Raw genomic sequence first — 16,263 nt, forward strand, 5'->3', positions numbered from 1 at the left:
ATTTAAAAACAAAATCAATTCTGCTGATTTTTTTCTTTTTAATTTGTACCTATCGCTTTAATCCACATAAAATCGATTTATCGATTAGTCTCTAATCTCACAAATTCACTGTTATTTTTACCTACTCCGTGATAACAAGGGAGGAAATAATGGGTGCCATGTTGTGTGTATAACTGAAAAACGAAAATATAAACATAAACAACAGGAAGAACAAAAATAGCAACAACGAATCGAAAACAACCCGGCCGGTTTGTGCCTGTTAGATATTAAACAAAATTATAAAAGAAAAATAATTACAACTTATTATTATAATTCAAAAATTAATTTAAAATATTGTGAGGAAAAATGTTAAAACTACGTTCACCATGGCGTTTTTTTTAAATCCTCATGATATTTAATATTTCTTCTCTTCTTTTTCTTACAGCCACCACGATTCTAACACCACCCCAGGAACCACAACTACGTAAATTGTGGCGTTTCTGTTCGCTGTGTGAAGTACTCGCTCCGATACGTTCCTGGCACTGTGATTCGTGTCGGACGTGTGTATTAAAACGTGATCATCATTGTATCTTCACGGGAAATTGTGTCGGTCATCGTAATCAACGTTATTTTATATTATTTATCGTTTATGTAATTATCGGTTGTTCATATTGTTGCCTTTATAATTCCGTATATTTTTGGTATCTACACAAAGATATTTATTTAAATTCAAGAACCCTATTAAGTCTTATTTGTCCTTTTGTTGGATTCTTTTTTGATATATCATGGAATAATTTATATTTACTCACATATGAATTGGGATTTATTTCCCTACTATATGCTTTGATTTTATTTCTATTCCATTGGCCAAATATTCTAAGAGGTGCGACAACACATGAAAGTCAGACGGCGAAATATGATTTGGGTCGTGATTTGAATTTGGAAATGGTATTTGGTAAACGTTGGCATTTGGTGTGGTTATCGCCGTTACTGGAAAGTCCTCTGCCGCATGATGGTGTCCATTGGGAGTCATTGTTGAAACAATCGAATAAAAATCGTTAGATAAATGGAAATGAAAATCAAAGCAATAAATAGGTTTCAATTTTAGTATTCTATTTTTTGTATGTACAATTGTAGTCTATTTAAATTTATTTTATTCATAGCAAAATATTGTAATAAAAAAATAATTTTCATTAAAAATATGTTTAAAAATTCCTTGTTTTATTTTACACATCACTTTATTTTCGTTTTCAAAAAATCTTCCGCAACAGCGGAAACAACAAATCGTTTCTTTCAATAACTATATTCTATTAGTATTATAATAATTAATTTAAAAGCAGTAAACGGAAAATTAAAAAAAATAATAATAATAATAACAATTTATTGCTTTAGAAAACTATCGCCCACCAAAGATTTCATCTTGGCTATGTGGACTTCATTTAGCGTAAAACCTTTATGGATGCGTTCGGCCAATGACAAGCCATCCATGTGATTTTCCACGGCATACTGTAAACATTGCAAAGCCTGGGAGGGTGATTTATTCAAAATGGCAGCTTCAACATATTCCATGAGACATGTATCCGAAGGTGTTCCCGGTATGCGATGTTGACTTTTATCAATGTTATTAAAGACCTCCACAGCCTTTTCCCAATTGCCACCACGTACCAAAATCGTAAGAATATCACCAATCATTTGTCCGGTGAAAGACAGTTTTTTAGCTCTACCTTCCGATTCCACAACTTTGTTGTAAATATCCAATGCAACCTTGGCAAATTGTTCGGGTAATTGTTGTTGTGATTTTTGGCTTACATCAGGTTTGTTGTTCAACATAATTTTCAAGGTACGCAACAGTAAACTTTCACGATTAATGTGATCGAAAATTACCATATCAGACCAGAGGCGTGGTATTAATTCATAGGCAGCATTAAGTTCAACCATTTTCAAGACTTCTTCCATAATACCCGGTTCAGGGATATAAACATTGGGTACCAATTTATCATAGGTTTCCAAGAACTCTTCAATTGTTGATGTCTGGCACAGAAGGGCAAAGTAATGCCTATAGTAAATTGATTCCTTATAAGTATCACCAATCAAATCGTAATTGTTACCAACATGCAACAGCTTATCCACTTTCTTGGCCAATGAACGATCATGTAAATGATTACGGCATACATCCATGGCTGTGGCAAAGAAATATGTATCTTTGGGATGTTGTATTTTGAATTCTTTGCCTTGTATCTCATTGAGGATATCGACAATGACATGGGAGACGGGACCACGTTCACGACAGAAAATAATGAGCACATAGTAATAGGAGCCCAAACTTAGTTCAACACCCAATTTCTTGAATTCGGAGAGTACTTGCAAAGCGCAAGTGCGTCCCATTTTATAGTTGCCAAAGGTGCTAATACATTCGAGTAGGGCATTCAGGGTTCCCAGATTTGGTTTCAATTGTTGTTGTTTCATCTGCTGTAGTAAATCTTTACATAATTCCCATTTTTGATCGGGCGTTTCTTTGAGGAAATTCACATTATTGATTATCGAATTGTACGTGGCTGTATCAAGGTAATGTTGTTTCTCCAATGCCTCCTGGAAGAGGGCGTAAGCCCTGTCAGCCTGTAAGGATGATAAAGAATTTATTAAATTGTAAAAAATTATTACTTATATAAAATTTGGAAAATAGGTCGATATTATGTCTTCTATAAAAATGGTATTATGATGTTTTATCTTGAGATTCCCATTAAATAAGACTTCAAAAAAGGAAATAAGTGAAATTTTGGTAATTAACTTTAAATTTGCTTCAATTGCAAAGCTATTAAATAAATAAAAATAAATTTAAGAAGAGTTTCGGACACTGTATTTTTAAATATGCAGCATTTTTAATATTTTTATCAACTGCTGAATTCTACATATTCCAACAATATTGGAAGCGAACCCGTATCACCTTACCTGATAATATTTAGCCATGCCGCGGATAATGGCAGCATATGCCTCTGTGGTTTTTGGTTCAATTTCATTGAACACTTGTTCAGCTAAATCACCATCTTTCCATGTTTTGGTTTGACGTTGTTGTCCTTGGGTATTTTCCTTAAACCAACGTTCTTCGTAATATTCCTCAGGCATTGGCTCCTCATGATTATAAAAACTCAACAATTCCAAAAGACTTTGTTTAGCCTCCGAGGTAATTTCAACACCCTTGGTTTTCATTAGATTATAAACAAAGACGGCATCTTGGATTTGTGATTGTTTAATTAATTGTTCCAAAGTTTGTTGGGTGACCTCCGAGTCTTCGGTGAATACCAATTTGGGGGCAAATGCCTCAATGGGTGGTTGGGCTTCTTGGTGCTGAGGAAACACAAATATCACATACATTAGGGCAACAATAATAACAAATATAACATTTCATGATACCATAAATAATTTACGATGTTCCTCCTTAATCCATTTGGCAGCCTTGCGTCCAGCCTCTTGGGCCATGGCAAAGGTACGTTTGCTAACATTCGAGGTGGGTATCAAATATGGATCATCATGAAACTTGTAATGCGGTGCTGTGGGATCTCTTCCCACGGTGGCAGATAGTGCCTCCAAAATAGCTGTGGGAGAACGTTGTATCCGTTTGGGTATGACAATTTGTTCTTCAGCTGCCGATGTTCCGACTGCCGGGGTAGTTTTAATTAAACGCACATTACAATTCTTGCTAATTGCCGGCAAACGTCTTGCTAAATGCATTGTGGCGGTTCTTTTGTAAAGTTTTTAATAAATCAATTTAAAAAGTTTTATTTTTTCTGAAAAACACTAACGATGATTACAAAATCTCCCACAAGCACCGCAGAAAAGGGAAGAGAAACAACAACACCAAAACATTTGATTGCTGTCAAACGCGAATTGTGAGGTTATGTTTTTTGTGAACAGCTGTTTATGTGAAATGTTGCCAGATGTTGTGGAATTGTGGTGTGGTGAATTCACATATATGTGAGTGAAGAATTAAAATGGTTTTGGAAAAAATATTGAGACATTTTACCGATATTCAAGAGACAGTTTAAAATAGATAACCGGAATTAAAAAATTGGGTTCAATTGCAACTATTTTTTTATTGTTGTTATAAATTCGCTATTTATATCCAATGATATTCGGATTATAAGACATCAGGAAATGAATGGATCTGTTAACAAACGAAGAAATAGAATTCACTGAATAATCATTCCGGGTCATAGTACATAATGTAGATATATATTCTGGCCAAAGAAGACCGATGTTGTTTTTGGTAATGATTGGATGAAATAGATCAACAACTTTAGTTTGGTCTGTTTTTCTAGGGGCTTTAAAGGCAACAACTATGACCCCAACATCGCCAAATTTTATACAGATTATAAATCCAAAATTAAGGAAATGAAATGTCCTATATGACCCAAACATTACACTACGTAATATTTTCATTTTTAAGGGCCGGTTAATATTTAAGAGATTAAATAGACCAAATACTTTATTTTGGTCTATTTTTCTTTTCGCTCTAGAGGCCATAATTGTGATCCGAATATAACGAAATTTTACACAGATTCTAAATCCAATATTAAGAGAATGGAATGTACGGTTTAGCCTAAACTTTACAATTTGTAATATTTTCACTAATCCTAGATCAAGTCCAAAGAAGTGATAGGTCGTAGAATAATAAGAAAATAGTCTAGCAAATAAAATATATAGCTCTAGTTTAACGATTTTTATATGATTCTATGTGCTGACATCGCTGCAAAGACAAAGCCCAGCTTGGACATATTTTAATGATCTGATAAGTATTCTAATGTTAACTTCTTAAGGCCGTCTATCAACGACATTTTTGTCACTCTTTTGAAGATTTTTTTAGTGTTGAATTTTCCCCTTTCTATCAAAAATTTTAAAATGCTTTAAGATCCCAGAATGATATGTCTGTCCCATTTCTTATTAAAATTTGTCATACATCAATATTTATATATTAATGTTACAAGTAAAACCATTAACTATGTAAAAGCATCACTTTCAGGTAGACAATATTAAATACAAATAAAAAAAGGTATTATCCAGTTCTCATTAAAAATATGGTACATAACAATATCTGTAAATATGTGTATTTGTATGTAAGTGAATCTCAACAAAATTATAAAACAGTTGGCGTATTAAAACCCACACAATTCATCATTCAGTTGTTGATCAAGCGTTGATTTGTTTACATCTTTCTACAGCGCGCCATGACATTGACTTTATATTACGATGAACGTAGTCCACCGGTACGAAGTGTCCTTATGTTAATTAAAATGTTAAATATTTCGGTAGAATTAAAATCAGTGGATTTATTTAAAAGGGAACAGTTGAGACCGGAATTTTTGGAGGTAATTGAAATCAATTTTTTGTAATTTCCAAATAATATTTTGTTTTGATTTTCAGCTAAATCCAGCCCACACAGTTCCTGTTTTGGTCGATGACGATCTCACATTAACCGATAGCCATGCTATTCTAATTCATTTATGTGAAAAGTACCAAACAGATGATCAGGATCTATGGCCAAGGGAATATAAGGATCGCATGAAAGTTTTGAATTTATTATTGTTTTCATGTTCGGTGGTTTTTCGCCGCGATAGTGATGTGATGGTAAGTAGGAAATTAGAAAAATGAAATGAATTGAAATAAAATTAAATCGTTAGACAGATTTAAATAAATACAAGAGATGTTCGGATGAAAATGGAACTAAGTGCTTTGATACTTACTGAAAGAAAACTGCAGTGGAATTCGCTTATAGTCCATTAAACAGTAAAAATGATCCATATTAAATATTTTATGATATAGTCCATTTGCTAATTTCACTATATTTATGTGTAATAAAAATTTCAAAATTTCAGTCGGACATTGTTCGCAAAACCTATCCCAAAATCGATTTGGAATATCATCAACGCAAAATCCATGAAGTCTATGATATGATGGAACGTTATTTGAGCCGAAATAAATATCTTGCCTTGGATAAAGTGAGTAAAACTTATTGCATATTAATGCATGAAGTGTCTGGAATAAATTATGTAAAAAATATTCTCCTTCACCTCAACCAAGAAGATTGCATATCAATTAAATTTTTGTTTTTTTCATTCGTCTTACAGTTGACAATTGCTGATCTGTCCGCCGTAACCACATTGAGTACTGTCGATCTCATATTTCCCATTGCAGCAACAACGACTGAGACTTCGACATCACCTAAGTGGCCTTTGCTGGCATTGTGGTTGCAACGTTTGAAACAATTACCAGAATATGATATCAATTCCCGGGGATTAAATATTTTTCATGAGGTTCTGAAAGTCTATGGACGATTGGAATGAGGGAAGAATTCTGTATAGAAATTATAATTATTTTAAGAAATAATAATTGCAATAAAAATATTTGTTAATGCAGATTAAATACTAAGATATGATGAACCATGATACAATTATAAAAGGTAGGGATGCTTTTGTCATAGAGGGGAGAAAATACACCTCTTCCTTATGGGCAATAATGTCAGAATAAATGAAAACAAATGCAACAAGTCGTTCTGTTTATTTGACATATTTGTAACATTTTACCATAAACGCGAAAAAAATGAATTGAATGTGAGGTTTTCTTTTCAAAATCGAGTTGGGGATATGATTTACATGTTGATTCATTCACAAACCATACATTTCTTCTTACAAATGTTCTAAAATTCATCTTCAAACTAATCGATTTTCGAATATATTTTGTTATATTTTTCATTTATATTTGAAATTTAAAACGATATTTAAATTGTAAGAAAGAACGATATTTTCGGGAAGATCTGCAGTTGAAGAATCGATGTTATATTTTGAAATATAAAAACCCCTCTACGGTTCTCAAATAAAGAAATCATACATTCTTCGAATAAAGGAGTTATGATAATTTCTGGTGGAAGTCTAATACCTACTTCCCAAAATAAGTTCTCAGATTTTCTATAAAAGTCGCAACAAATCAGATTTCCTGTCAGCCAAAGTCTATTATTTTCTGATAGTCAGATCAAATCACTTCAATATTTTTTTCATGAAAACTTTTATTTCCATTCCAATGGAACTTTTTCTTAATTCCAAACCTTCTGAAATGAACCGCAATTATGCATGCATATTAAAGCAGCGGATGTTAAAGAGAACAGAATTTTTACATTGCAAATGCGAAGTGGCGAGACACCGTTAACTACACAAAGGTTTCTTTTAGGAAATTCAGATCATTTGCTTACAAACCAACTCGAAGATACGTCATACGGTCTACAAATTTCTCTTCGTTTCAAAATGAAATTAAAGTTTCAAAATAAACTGAAATTTGATGATACGAGGCCGCCAAGTAAAGATGCAACAACAACAACGGTCGATGAGTTACAGCGGAAAGAAAACACCATATCGGAAATAACGGCCAGACACAGACATTTTATAAGGGAAACATTTCCCACCATGATCATATTTAATAAGAAAGATGAATCCGTTTATATTGTTGAACGTGTTCCCGAACAACTACAATATATCGCTGGCGATGATAGCGGCTGTAATCGTTGGTATAAAAGACGAAAGACAAGACAATGGGAACGCTGGAAACGTGAAGAGGATAGTAGAAATTCATCAAAACGTCGTCGACGTTCCACGACCTTGGAAAATGTACCGCCAACAAATTATCGTCGCCTTCTAATGTTGTCTATGTTTATTGTTGTATTTGTTTATCAATTTCAAAATCATGTTTTAAATAAACATTATTTTTGAAAAAATTAAATGATGAAATGTTTTCTTCTCGTTGATCGCATGAAATTTAATGGGATAAAGTTTGAACAGAATAGATGATCTTAATGTATATCATTTATGTCATCAATCAGGTTCGCCTGGACAAAATGATAATCCATTCATCCGCTAGGTTATACTCTGCCAAAACAATTGTCTTACATACCTATAAATATAGGAGCTGGACTGGGATCGTTCTAAAATTTTTTAGGTCTGGGTCTGCTGATTACGTCGATATATAATATGTGATGGAAGTTCATACTTCCCGCGTATTTCTGAAATGTAAAGAGATATACATTGAACAGATTGGGTGATCTGTTGGTATACCATTTGTGTCTAAGATCCGTCTGAACAAATGAATCATTCGCCTGTGCTAATACTTCCGAAACCATTGTGTTTAATATATCCAGATTTTTAGCAAATAATATAGGACTTCTTCTATATAAAACTCTTTTTAAAAACAAAAACCTTGAGCGAACTACGCATTTTTGAACATCGTCTTTTCGTCCATGAAATTCAGCTGAATTGAGGGAACTAGTTGAACTGTAGCTCATTGCTTATTATCAAGATCATAGTTCAATTAAGGTTCGCTTCTTAATTTTTGCTCTACGTGAAAAAATTTTGTATTAGAGGTATCTATCAGTGGGAACCTTGGAATTTATTCTTCTCCTAGAAAATACTTTGCAAGTCCTTTCCTCTTTATTTGAATTTTAAACAGATTTTGGTTTTGAATTGAATAAACCCATTAATCTGTGAATCATATCGTTCGAGCTACTAAATTTACTGCGCGACTAAGGAGGTATAACATACTGTGTGGATTGCAACATGTCAGAGCAGAATTGGGGTTCTTACTTCCAAATGGCATGTTAGTTAAACTGGAGTACTTCCGTCTATGCGAAGATGAAGAAGAGATCAACTCGTCGATCTATTTCTCAGGAAGGAAAATCGACAGTAAGTATTAAATAAGCATTCTAATCTCTTTCACCGAAATAGATGCCCTGCAACTGTCACGTCTGAGTAAAAACCCTAAAATGAACCTTCTGTTCATGTTTTCCATTTTCTTCTGCTTTTCCAGGATGAACACAATGTAACAAAGGTCTCGGGGTGAAGTGCCACCTGTTTCCTTTAACGTTATCTAAACTTACCCGATTCTTTTTATGGCTGATATAAAGAGGCCTTCTTCGTAGCCGTAATGAAACTCGAAGTGCATTGGCAATCGGGTTATATTTCCAAATTTTATATGTCAAGAAAAAAAAACTTAAAAAATAGTTGCTATAAATTTTCGATCGTACAAAACGTTTTGGTATCCTCGCTCAAAATCTATATAAGACGGAATAATAAATTATATTTCTCGGATACATCCGCTAAAAATGGCCTGTGCTCAACAACAAAATTTTCGATGCCACAAACCTATTATTTATTATGATGAACTAAATCCCCAAGGTCGTAGCTGTTGTATGCTCATTCGGGCTCTACAAATTGATGCGGAGTTGAGATCACCTCAGGAGCGCGAACAGTGTCCGAGTACCTACAGAGAAGTAAGTTCAGAATCATATTTTATTATGTCGACATTTTAATTATTTTTATATTTTTAGAAATATCCTACAGGAATGACACCCACCTTGCTTGAGGGCAAACTCAAATTGTGCGATGGCCATACGATAATGATGTATTTATGTGATAAATATGCTGCAGCGAGGTTACCACAATTGTATCCCTGTGATTATATGTTACGCATGGAAATACAAAATATGCTTTTCTATGAGGCGGGAATTTTATATCAACTATATAGTCAGATGATGGTAGATTAAATGGTAATTGGATATGAGGAATTTATAATTGGCATTTTTGTTTACAGACGGATATAATTTTGGAGAAATATGCCAATGTCAACATGAATACGTATAAACGAAAGGTATCGGAATGCTATACTACTCTCGATCGTTGTTTAGAGGGCCATTTGGTTCTGGTGGGGAATTGTGTAAGTAGAACAAATATTTATATATACAATTTGTAACCTAATCCTCTTCCCTTCCCAATTTAGCTAACAATTGCCGATTTCTCAGTAATCACCACCGTGAGTTCTTTGAATGTAGTGATACCCATTACCATGGAGGATTTTCCAAATCTGTATCAATGGTTTGAGAATTTTCAAAATATGCAGTGTTACGCCATCAATCAACAAGGAGTTGAGCAGCAGCGACATCTTTTGGAAACACTGGGGGAATTTGTATTTCCTGAGGAAAAAGAAAATCAGGGAAAAAATAATAATACATCAAAATGTTCGCAACCCACTGGAAACGATATACCATTTCCATCGCCCGACAAATGGCAAGATAATGCCAAGCTTCTTCAAAAATCGGAAATTTCTAAAGACAACAACGGATGCGGGACAAAATCATTTGACAGCACAAAATTACGAAATTCCCAAAGAAAATCGTCGGAACCTTTGGGGACTCAGAGTGGAAAACCAAAAACTCCGCGGTGCTCAAAATATCAAAATTCCGGCCATACATCTCCTCCTTCAAGCCAACTTCAAAATGATCCATCGGATATGACATCACTGTATGTCAAACCATTTGATAATTGCTTCCCGGATAGTGAGGCGGAAGAGAATTTTGGTTATTCAGATGATAGGAATTGTTACAATTCGAAAAGGAATTCAATATTAAGAAGTTCGTGCTATGATGATGAAATTAATGATGTTACCAGTAAGTTAGAACCTGAGGATAATTGTGGAAACCGGCTAATGAATTCTGGTAAATATTGGACAAAACATTGTTTAAAATATCCAAGGATCCCATAAGGCCTGAAAAATTATTCTTTGCCATGTCCACACCTTAGACAAGTATCTAAACAATATTTAAAAAAATATACGCATCTGATAAGCATCTACAAAACATTCTATAAAATTAAATTATACTCCAAAATTATCCACCATTGTATAACCCTTGTGAAAATATTCGTTAAAAATTCCCAAAATCCACACATTATGGGAACCTTAAAAATCAACATTATTCTTTTTGACTTCCTTGAGTTTCATATTTTATTCTAAAGAGGTCGTAATCGGACTTCTTCATTAAAATTCTTTTCAAGATCTTTTCCAAGCTAAAAATCATTTTATTCAATCTATATCTATTTTTTCTTTGTAGTTCGTGGAACCGATCGTCAATCCAAAATTCGAAATCAAGGTAAATGTGTAGAATTTTGTGATCCCAAGCCGCCATGTCCATGTTGTATGGCTTCAATACAACAGCCAGCATGTCCTGAAAATTGTAAACACGACATTGATGATCGTTGTCAATTGAGAGAATTCAAATCATGTCTCTGTTTAGAAATTGAGAAAAGTTGTCAGAAAATATGCCCGTGTGCTAAGGATAATGAAGAAATCACAGAAGTAAATGAGGAGGAAAATGATAATAGTTGTCAGGATGAAGAGCATGACGAACTCGAGGAGAAATGTACTTCCGAAGATAATATAGATGACGAAGACAATTTAGCTGCTAATGAAGAGAATTGTGGCAGTGAAGGTGATAACGAGGAAGAGGAGAATGTCGACAATGAATGCAGACTAACAGATAAAACCGATGATTTGGATACTTCTGATTGTGATTTATCTCCTGAAGATTCACATGATTGTGTAGATGATAAGGATGATGACCTAGATGAAGACGAAAGCTATTGTGTAGATTATGAAAATTATGATAATGATGGTGATAATGAGGAATGTTCTGACAATAAGCCTTCTACAATTACCATTTGCCTTTGCGATGCCGAAGTTGGAAAATCAGTCCAAATATGTTACGGAAAAAGTACTGAAAATGCAAGGGAATACAGCGAAACCGGGCGAATTCATCAGTGCCTAGAGGAAGACAATTGTAATTATGAAATTGACAACTGTTATGCGGAAGGTCAGGATTTACGGAATGTGGAATATATTGAAAGCGACTGTCATCCGAATAGTACAAATTATGTGACTACTTGCCACTGTTCTAAATTTCAAAATTCGAATAGGGAAAATTACGACAATGTTGCGTTGGTGTGTCACTGCGATCTGGTGGATTCCTCGTGCTTCTTATGCAGTAAGTAATCCGATAAGCCGTAAATTTTTTAAAGAATAGTTTTTAAAGCCTCCGATAAGAGGTGGATTTTTTAAAGAATAGTTTTTTTAAGCCGATAAGGCATGGATTTTTTTAAAAATAGTTTTTCAAACCTCCGATAAGGCATGGATTTTTTTAAGAATAGTTTTTCCAGGCTCCGATAAGGCGTGGATTTGTTAAAGAATAGTTTTTGTTGCCTCCGGTAAGGCGTGGATTTGTTAAAGAATAGTTTTTCCGGGCTCCGATAAGGCGTGGATTTTTTAAAGAATAGTTTTTGTTGCCTCCGGTAAGGCGTGGATTTGTTAAAGAATAGTTTTTCCGGGCTCCGATAAGGCGTGGATTTTTTAAAGAATAGTTTTTCCAGGCTCCGATAAGTCGTGGATTTGTTAAAGAATAGTTTTTGATGCCTCCGATAAGGCGTGGATTTTTTAAATAATTGTTTTTGAAGCCTCCGATAGGGCGTGATTTTTTTAAGGAATAGGAGATTTTTAAAGAATATTTCAATTAAATTTGTTTCACTTTCTCCTTCCAGCATGCGAAGATATACCTCACAAACAGTCTATGAATGGTCAAAAATGTAATTTGGATATCCGGCCTACCTGTACGTCAAAATCAAACAAAGCGACATCATGCTGTCAAAACACTTCAAATGAATGTCGTTGTTCTTCAATGGAAACTGATGGCAGTTGCTCAGAATCATCATCCGAAGTGGAATGTGGCTACAATATTCGTCTAAAACCCAAATTCCGTCCATCAGTACTTTGTCACAACTTACAGGATATAATTGAGGAAGCTGCGGATGCTAAGAAATGCAATAAAATATCAAAAGGCAAGGAATCCAAGGAGACAGAGGCAAGTAAGAAAGCAGATATTCAAAGCCCTTTAAAAACGGAAATTAAAAATGGAACTCTTGCATCCAAATCTCAATCACGTGTTCAGAAAAAAGAAAGCGGTATAGAAAACGAAAAGAAACCCGATAGAATATCAAAAGGAAAAGAATTGGATAAAAAATGTGATAAACAACAAAAGGAACAAAAGGAGGCATTGAAGATTGATAATAAAGTAGAGGACAAATCGGATGAAAGTAACAAACAAAGAGCCACTAAATCTGTTAAAGATACTCCGCTATCGAAATCTAAAGCAGCAGTGGGAACATCTACAAAACTTCCAGAGAAACCGGGAAAATCAATGGGAGACTCCGAAAAAGATTTGAATAATAAAAGAGTTATTTCGAAAGCCAAATCAAGTGTGGCAAATACTGAACCAAGTCCAAAATGTATTCAGAAAAATGAGAAGGCTGGTTGCCTTAAGAATGCACAGACTGAATATCAAGAAGCCTATGGTTATTGCAAGGTAGACTCTGAGGAAAATGCTGAGGAAAGCGAAGGTTCTCAGAACTGTCAACAAAAATCCAAAACTTTAGCTACAACGAACGACAAATTTGGTCGATCGGTCCAAAATAGAAAATCTCAGTCTAAATCTCCTGCCACCTGTGGACAAACATCACAACGTAATAGACCCATAAATGATACCCTTAACAAGGAGAAAAACAAAAATATTGCCTCCATAAATAGGTCAATATATATTGAGAACAAATCGACTAACCTAGGGCCTCAAAAATCAAGGGATGCTACAAATGCTTGTTCGACAATGACTCAAGAATCACTTGGACGATATCAAGCTGCCTGTAGCGGCACTAAAAGTATGGGCTCTTGCAGAGAAATGGATAGAGGATTTAATGTCGCATCTGAGTGTTGTCCTCAAGAGAATCCTTGTCTATCATTTGAAAATCAAACCTCTCAATATGGAACCGAAGATTTTTGTAATGAAGATCAGTCGGACCCATATATCGCTGCAGGAATGGAATGTTCTCCACAAAAATGTGCAGGAAAAATCGCACAATCTGAAAGAAATCGATGTTGTCTGCCAACGAATGTTCGTAAAACTTTAGAAAATCAAGATCCAATATTTAGACAGGAGAACTGTAGACAAAGGGAGCCAGTCAGTAGATGTGATGCGAGAAAAATCAATTCTTTTCCACAAAGTTCACAAAAAAAGTCGGGAAAAATATCCAATACAGCATCAGCAGGTTGTTGTACTGGGAGAGATTCAAGAAATTTTATGGAGAATGAAGTGCGAAGCGAAGATTGCTGTAATAATGACCAATTGAAGACAAGAGTTGGCGTTGAGAACAAATGTGCTGCACAAAATATTTCACCAAAATCCGCAACGAAATCTAATGCAAAATCTTCGGGATGTCGAACTCCAAAGGGTGGAAACTCAACTCCAATCAGAGAATGCGATATTCAAAGTGCTGCACACAACTCCGTTGAAAATAAAATTCAAAAGCAAGACTGTTGTAATAATTCACAGTTCGAAGCAAGTTCCGCAGATACATTTAAATGTTCTCCTCAAAGTAAATCTCGACAAGCAGTGAAAACTCAAATTCATAACGAAGATTGTGGCAAGGACGATGAAATAGATCCGAAACTCTCCAAGGGAAATACAAATTCTCCTCAAATTAAATCCAAAAAATCTGCAGCGAATTTCCGGCAAAACGAATCTGCATGTGTTAGCCAAAAAGATATCTCTAAGCGTGATGAAAATCTAGCTTCAACATGTAAGGACAAAAACACTTGTAGGGATGTCTGGAATGATCCAAGTACTACCATACAAATCCAAAAACGTTGTGACCAAAAGCACCTCAACAAATCAGCTGATAATAATTGTGAGGATCTGGAAAATTCTAAGTGTTCCCCTCGAAAGTCTAACGATCAAAATCAACGGAATCGGAATACGATATCCTGCACTCTATCCTGTCAAGTTCCAAAACTAGTATTGGACAATCTTTGTGGAAGATGCCGCCAACAATTGGATACATGCAAGTGCAGCACTAAGAGACCACAGTCGAGGTCATTTGGATTAAAAGTAAATCCCAAGACGACAATGAATGAGAAACAAGAAGGCCAGGCATCAGGTTTAGAACCAGAAGCAATAAAATGTGCACAAGAAAATCCTAACACCAAACAAAAACTAAACAAGTCCCAGTGTCCTGCTCCTAACGACTCTTCTTCTCTTCAGGATGCATCTAATACTAAACCACAACAAAGTACATCAAAAAGTAAACAAAATTCGGAAGTCCCTAATAATAATCCAAAGTCATACAAAACGAACTGCAAACTTTCTGATTTCAAAGCTACTGGCGTTGACAGAACTTCCACTTCAAAATCCAAAACGAATGAAAATAAGCAGCAATGTCAAGATTCAGCTACACCTACTAATACAGAAGCCACAACGCCTAGCACTAGCTCTAAAGCCAATACCAATTCTAAACAAAATAATTCGAAATCCAAACGCCTAAAGGCGGGAGGTACTCATATATATTATCTGGAAGACCATCTTATTACCAACATCAGATCTAATTCATCGGAACAACTAGAGAAATCCTTCAATGAGACTATTATCATCGGGATTGAATCGACAGAATCCATGTCAATTGGCAACACAAAACAAGAGCTAGCGGATACCAAAATCAAAAATAATATTAAATCAAAAATTCCAAAATTAAAAATTGTAAATAAAAATCGTAATCGGGGGCAAATTTAAAAATCAAAAAAATATGTCCATCGAAATTAAAATATTTATCATTAAACTAAAAAACTGTTTTTTTTATCCCTGTCTTATTCGAGACTTGAAAAATGATTCTTTAAAAAATCCACGCCTTATTTGAGACTTGAAAAATGATTCTTTAAAAAATCCACGCCTTATTTGAGACTTGAAAAATGATTCTTTAAAAAATCCACGCCTTATTTGAGACTTGAAAAATGATTCTTTAAAAAATCCACGCCTTATTTGAGACTTGAAAAATGATTCTTTAAAAAATCCACGCCTTATTTGAGACTTGAAAAATGATTCTTTAAAAAATCCACGCCTTATTTGAGACTTGAAAAATGATTCTTTAAAAAATCCACGCCTTATTTGAGACTTGAAAAATGATTCTTTAAAAAATCCACGCCTTATTTGAGACTTGAAAAATGATTCTTTAAAAAATCCACGCCTTATTTGAGACTTGAAAAATGATTCTTTAAAAAATCCACGCCTTATTTGAGACTTGAAAAATGATTCTTTAAAAAATCCACGCCTTATTTGAGACCTTGAAAAATGATTCTTTAAAAAATCCACGCCTTATTTGAGACTTGAAAAATGATTCTTTAAAAAATCCACGCCTTATTTGAGACTTGAAAAATGATTCTTTAAAAAATCCACGCCTTATTTGAGACTTGAAAAATGATTCTTTAAAAAATCCACGCCTTATTTGAGACTTGAAAAATGATTCTTTAAAAAATCCACGCCTTATTTGAGACTTGAAAAATGATTCTTTAAAAAATCCACGCCTTATTTGAGACTTGAAAAAT

The 16,263-nt window shown here is 34.4% G+C and overlaps 3 protein-coding genes across 3 annotated transcripts; 2 read left to right on the top strand and 1 right to left on the bottom strand.

Annotated features, from left to right (window-relative positions):
• Positions 1-424: 424 nt before the first annotated feature.
• LOC133328161 (probable palmitoyltransferase ZDHHC24) lies at positions 425-1,041 on the top strand (the record flags this gene model as incomplete). The annotated part of the gene is made up of 1 exon (XM_061536718.1): positions 425-1,041. A coding segment is annotated over one exon (617 nt), but the record flags the coding sequence as incomplete, so codon positions are not given.
• Positions 1,042-1,342: 301 nt separating this feature from the next.
• On the bottom strand, positions 1,343-3,708 carry LOC133328165 (small ribosomal subunit protein mS39-like). The gene is made up of 3 exons (XM_061536720.1): positions 3,391-3,708; positions 2,929-3,324; positions 1,343-2,595 (listed from the first exon to the last, which is right to left on the bottom strand). Exons 1-3 carry the CDS (start codon positions 3,706-3,708, stop codon positions 1,360-1,362), a joined length of 1,950 nt encoding a protein of 649 aa, XP_061392704.1. The 3' UTR covers positions 1,343-1,359.
• A 1,493-nt stretch (positions 3,709-5,201) lies between these two features.
• Positions 5,202-6,317, top strand: LOC133328166 (glutathione S-transferase E14). The gene is made up of 4 exons (XM_061536721.1): positions 5,202-5,342; positions 5,398-5,601; positions 5,850-5,972; positions 6,102-6,317. The coding sequence occupies exons 1-4, from the start codon at positions 5,202-5,204 to the stop codon at positions 6,315-6,317; spliced, it is 684 nt and encodes a 227-aa protein (XP_061392705.1).
• The last annotated feature ends 9,946 nt before the right edge of the window (positions 6,318-16,263 follow it).

Source organism: Musca vetustissima, unplaced genomic scaffold (genome assembly GCF_032173495.1).
Source record: "Musca vetustissima isolate MV318-11 ecotype Yass unplaced genomic scaffold, APGP_CSIRO_Mvet_v1 utg26657, whole genome shotgun sequence".
In the NCBI taxonomy this organism is placed as follows: Eukaryota; Metazoa; Arthropoda; class Insecta; order Diptera; family Muscidae; genus Musca; species Musca vetustissima.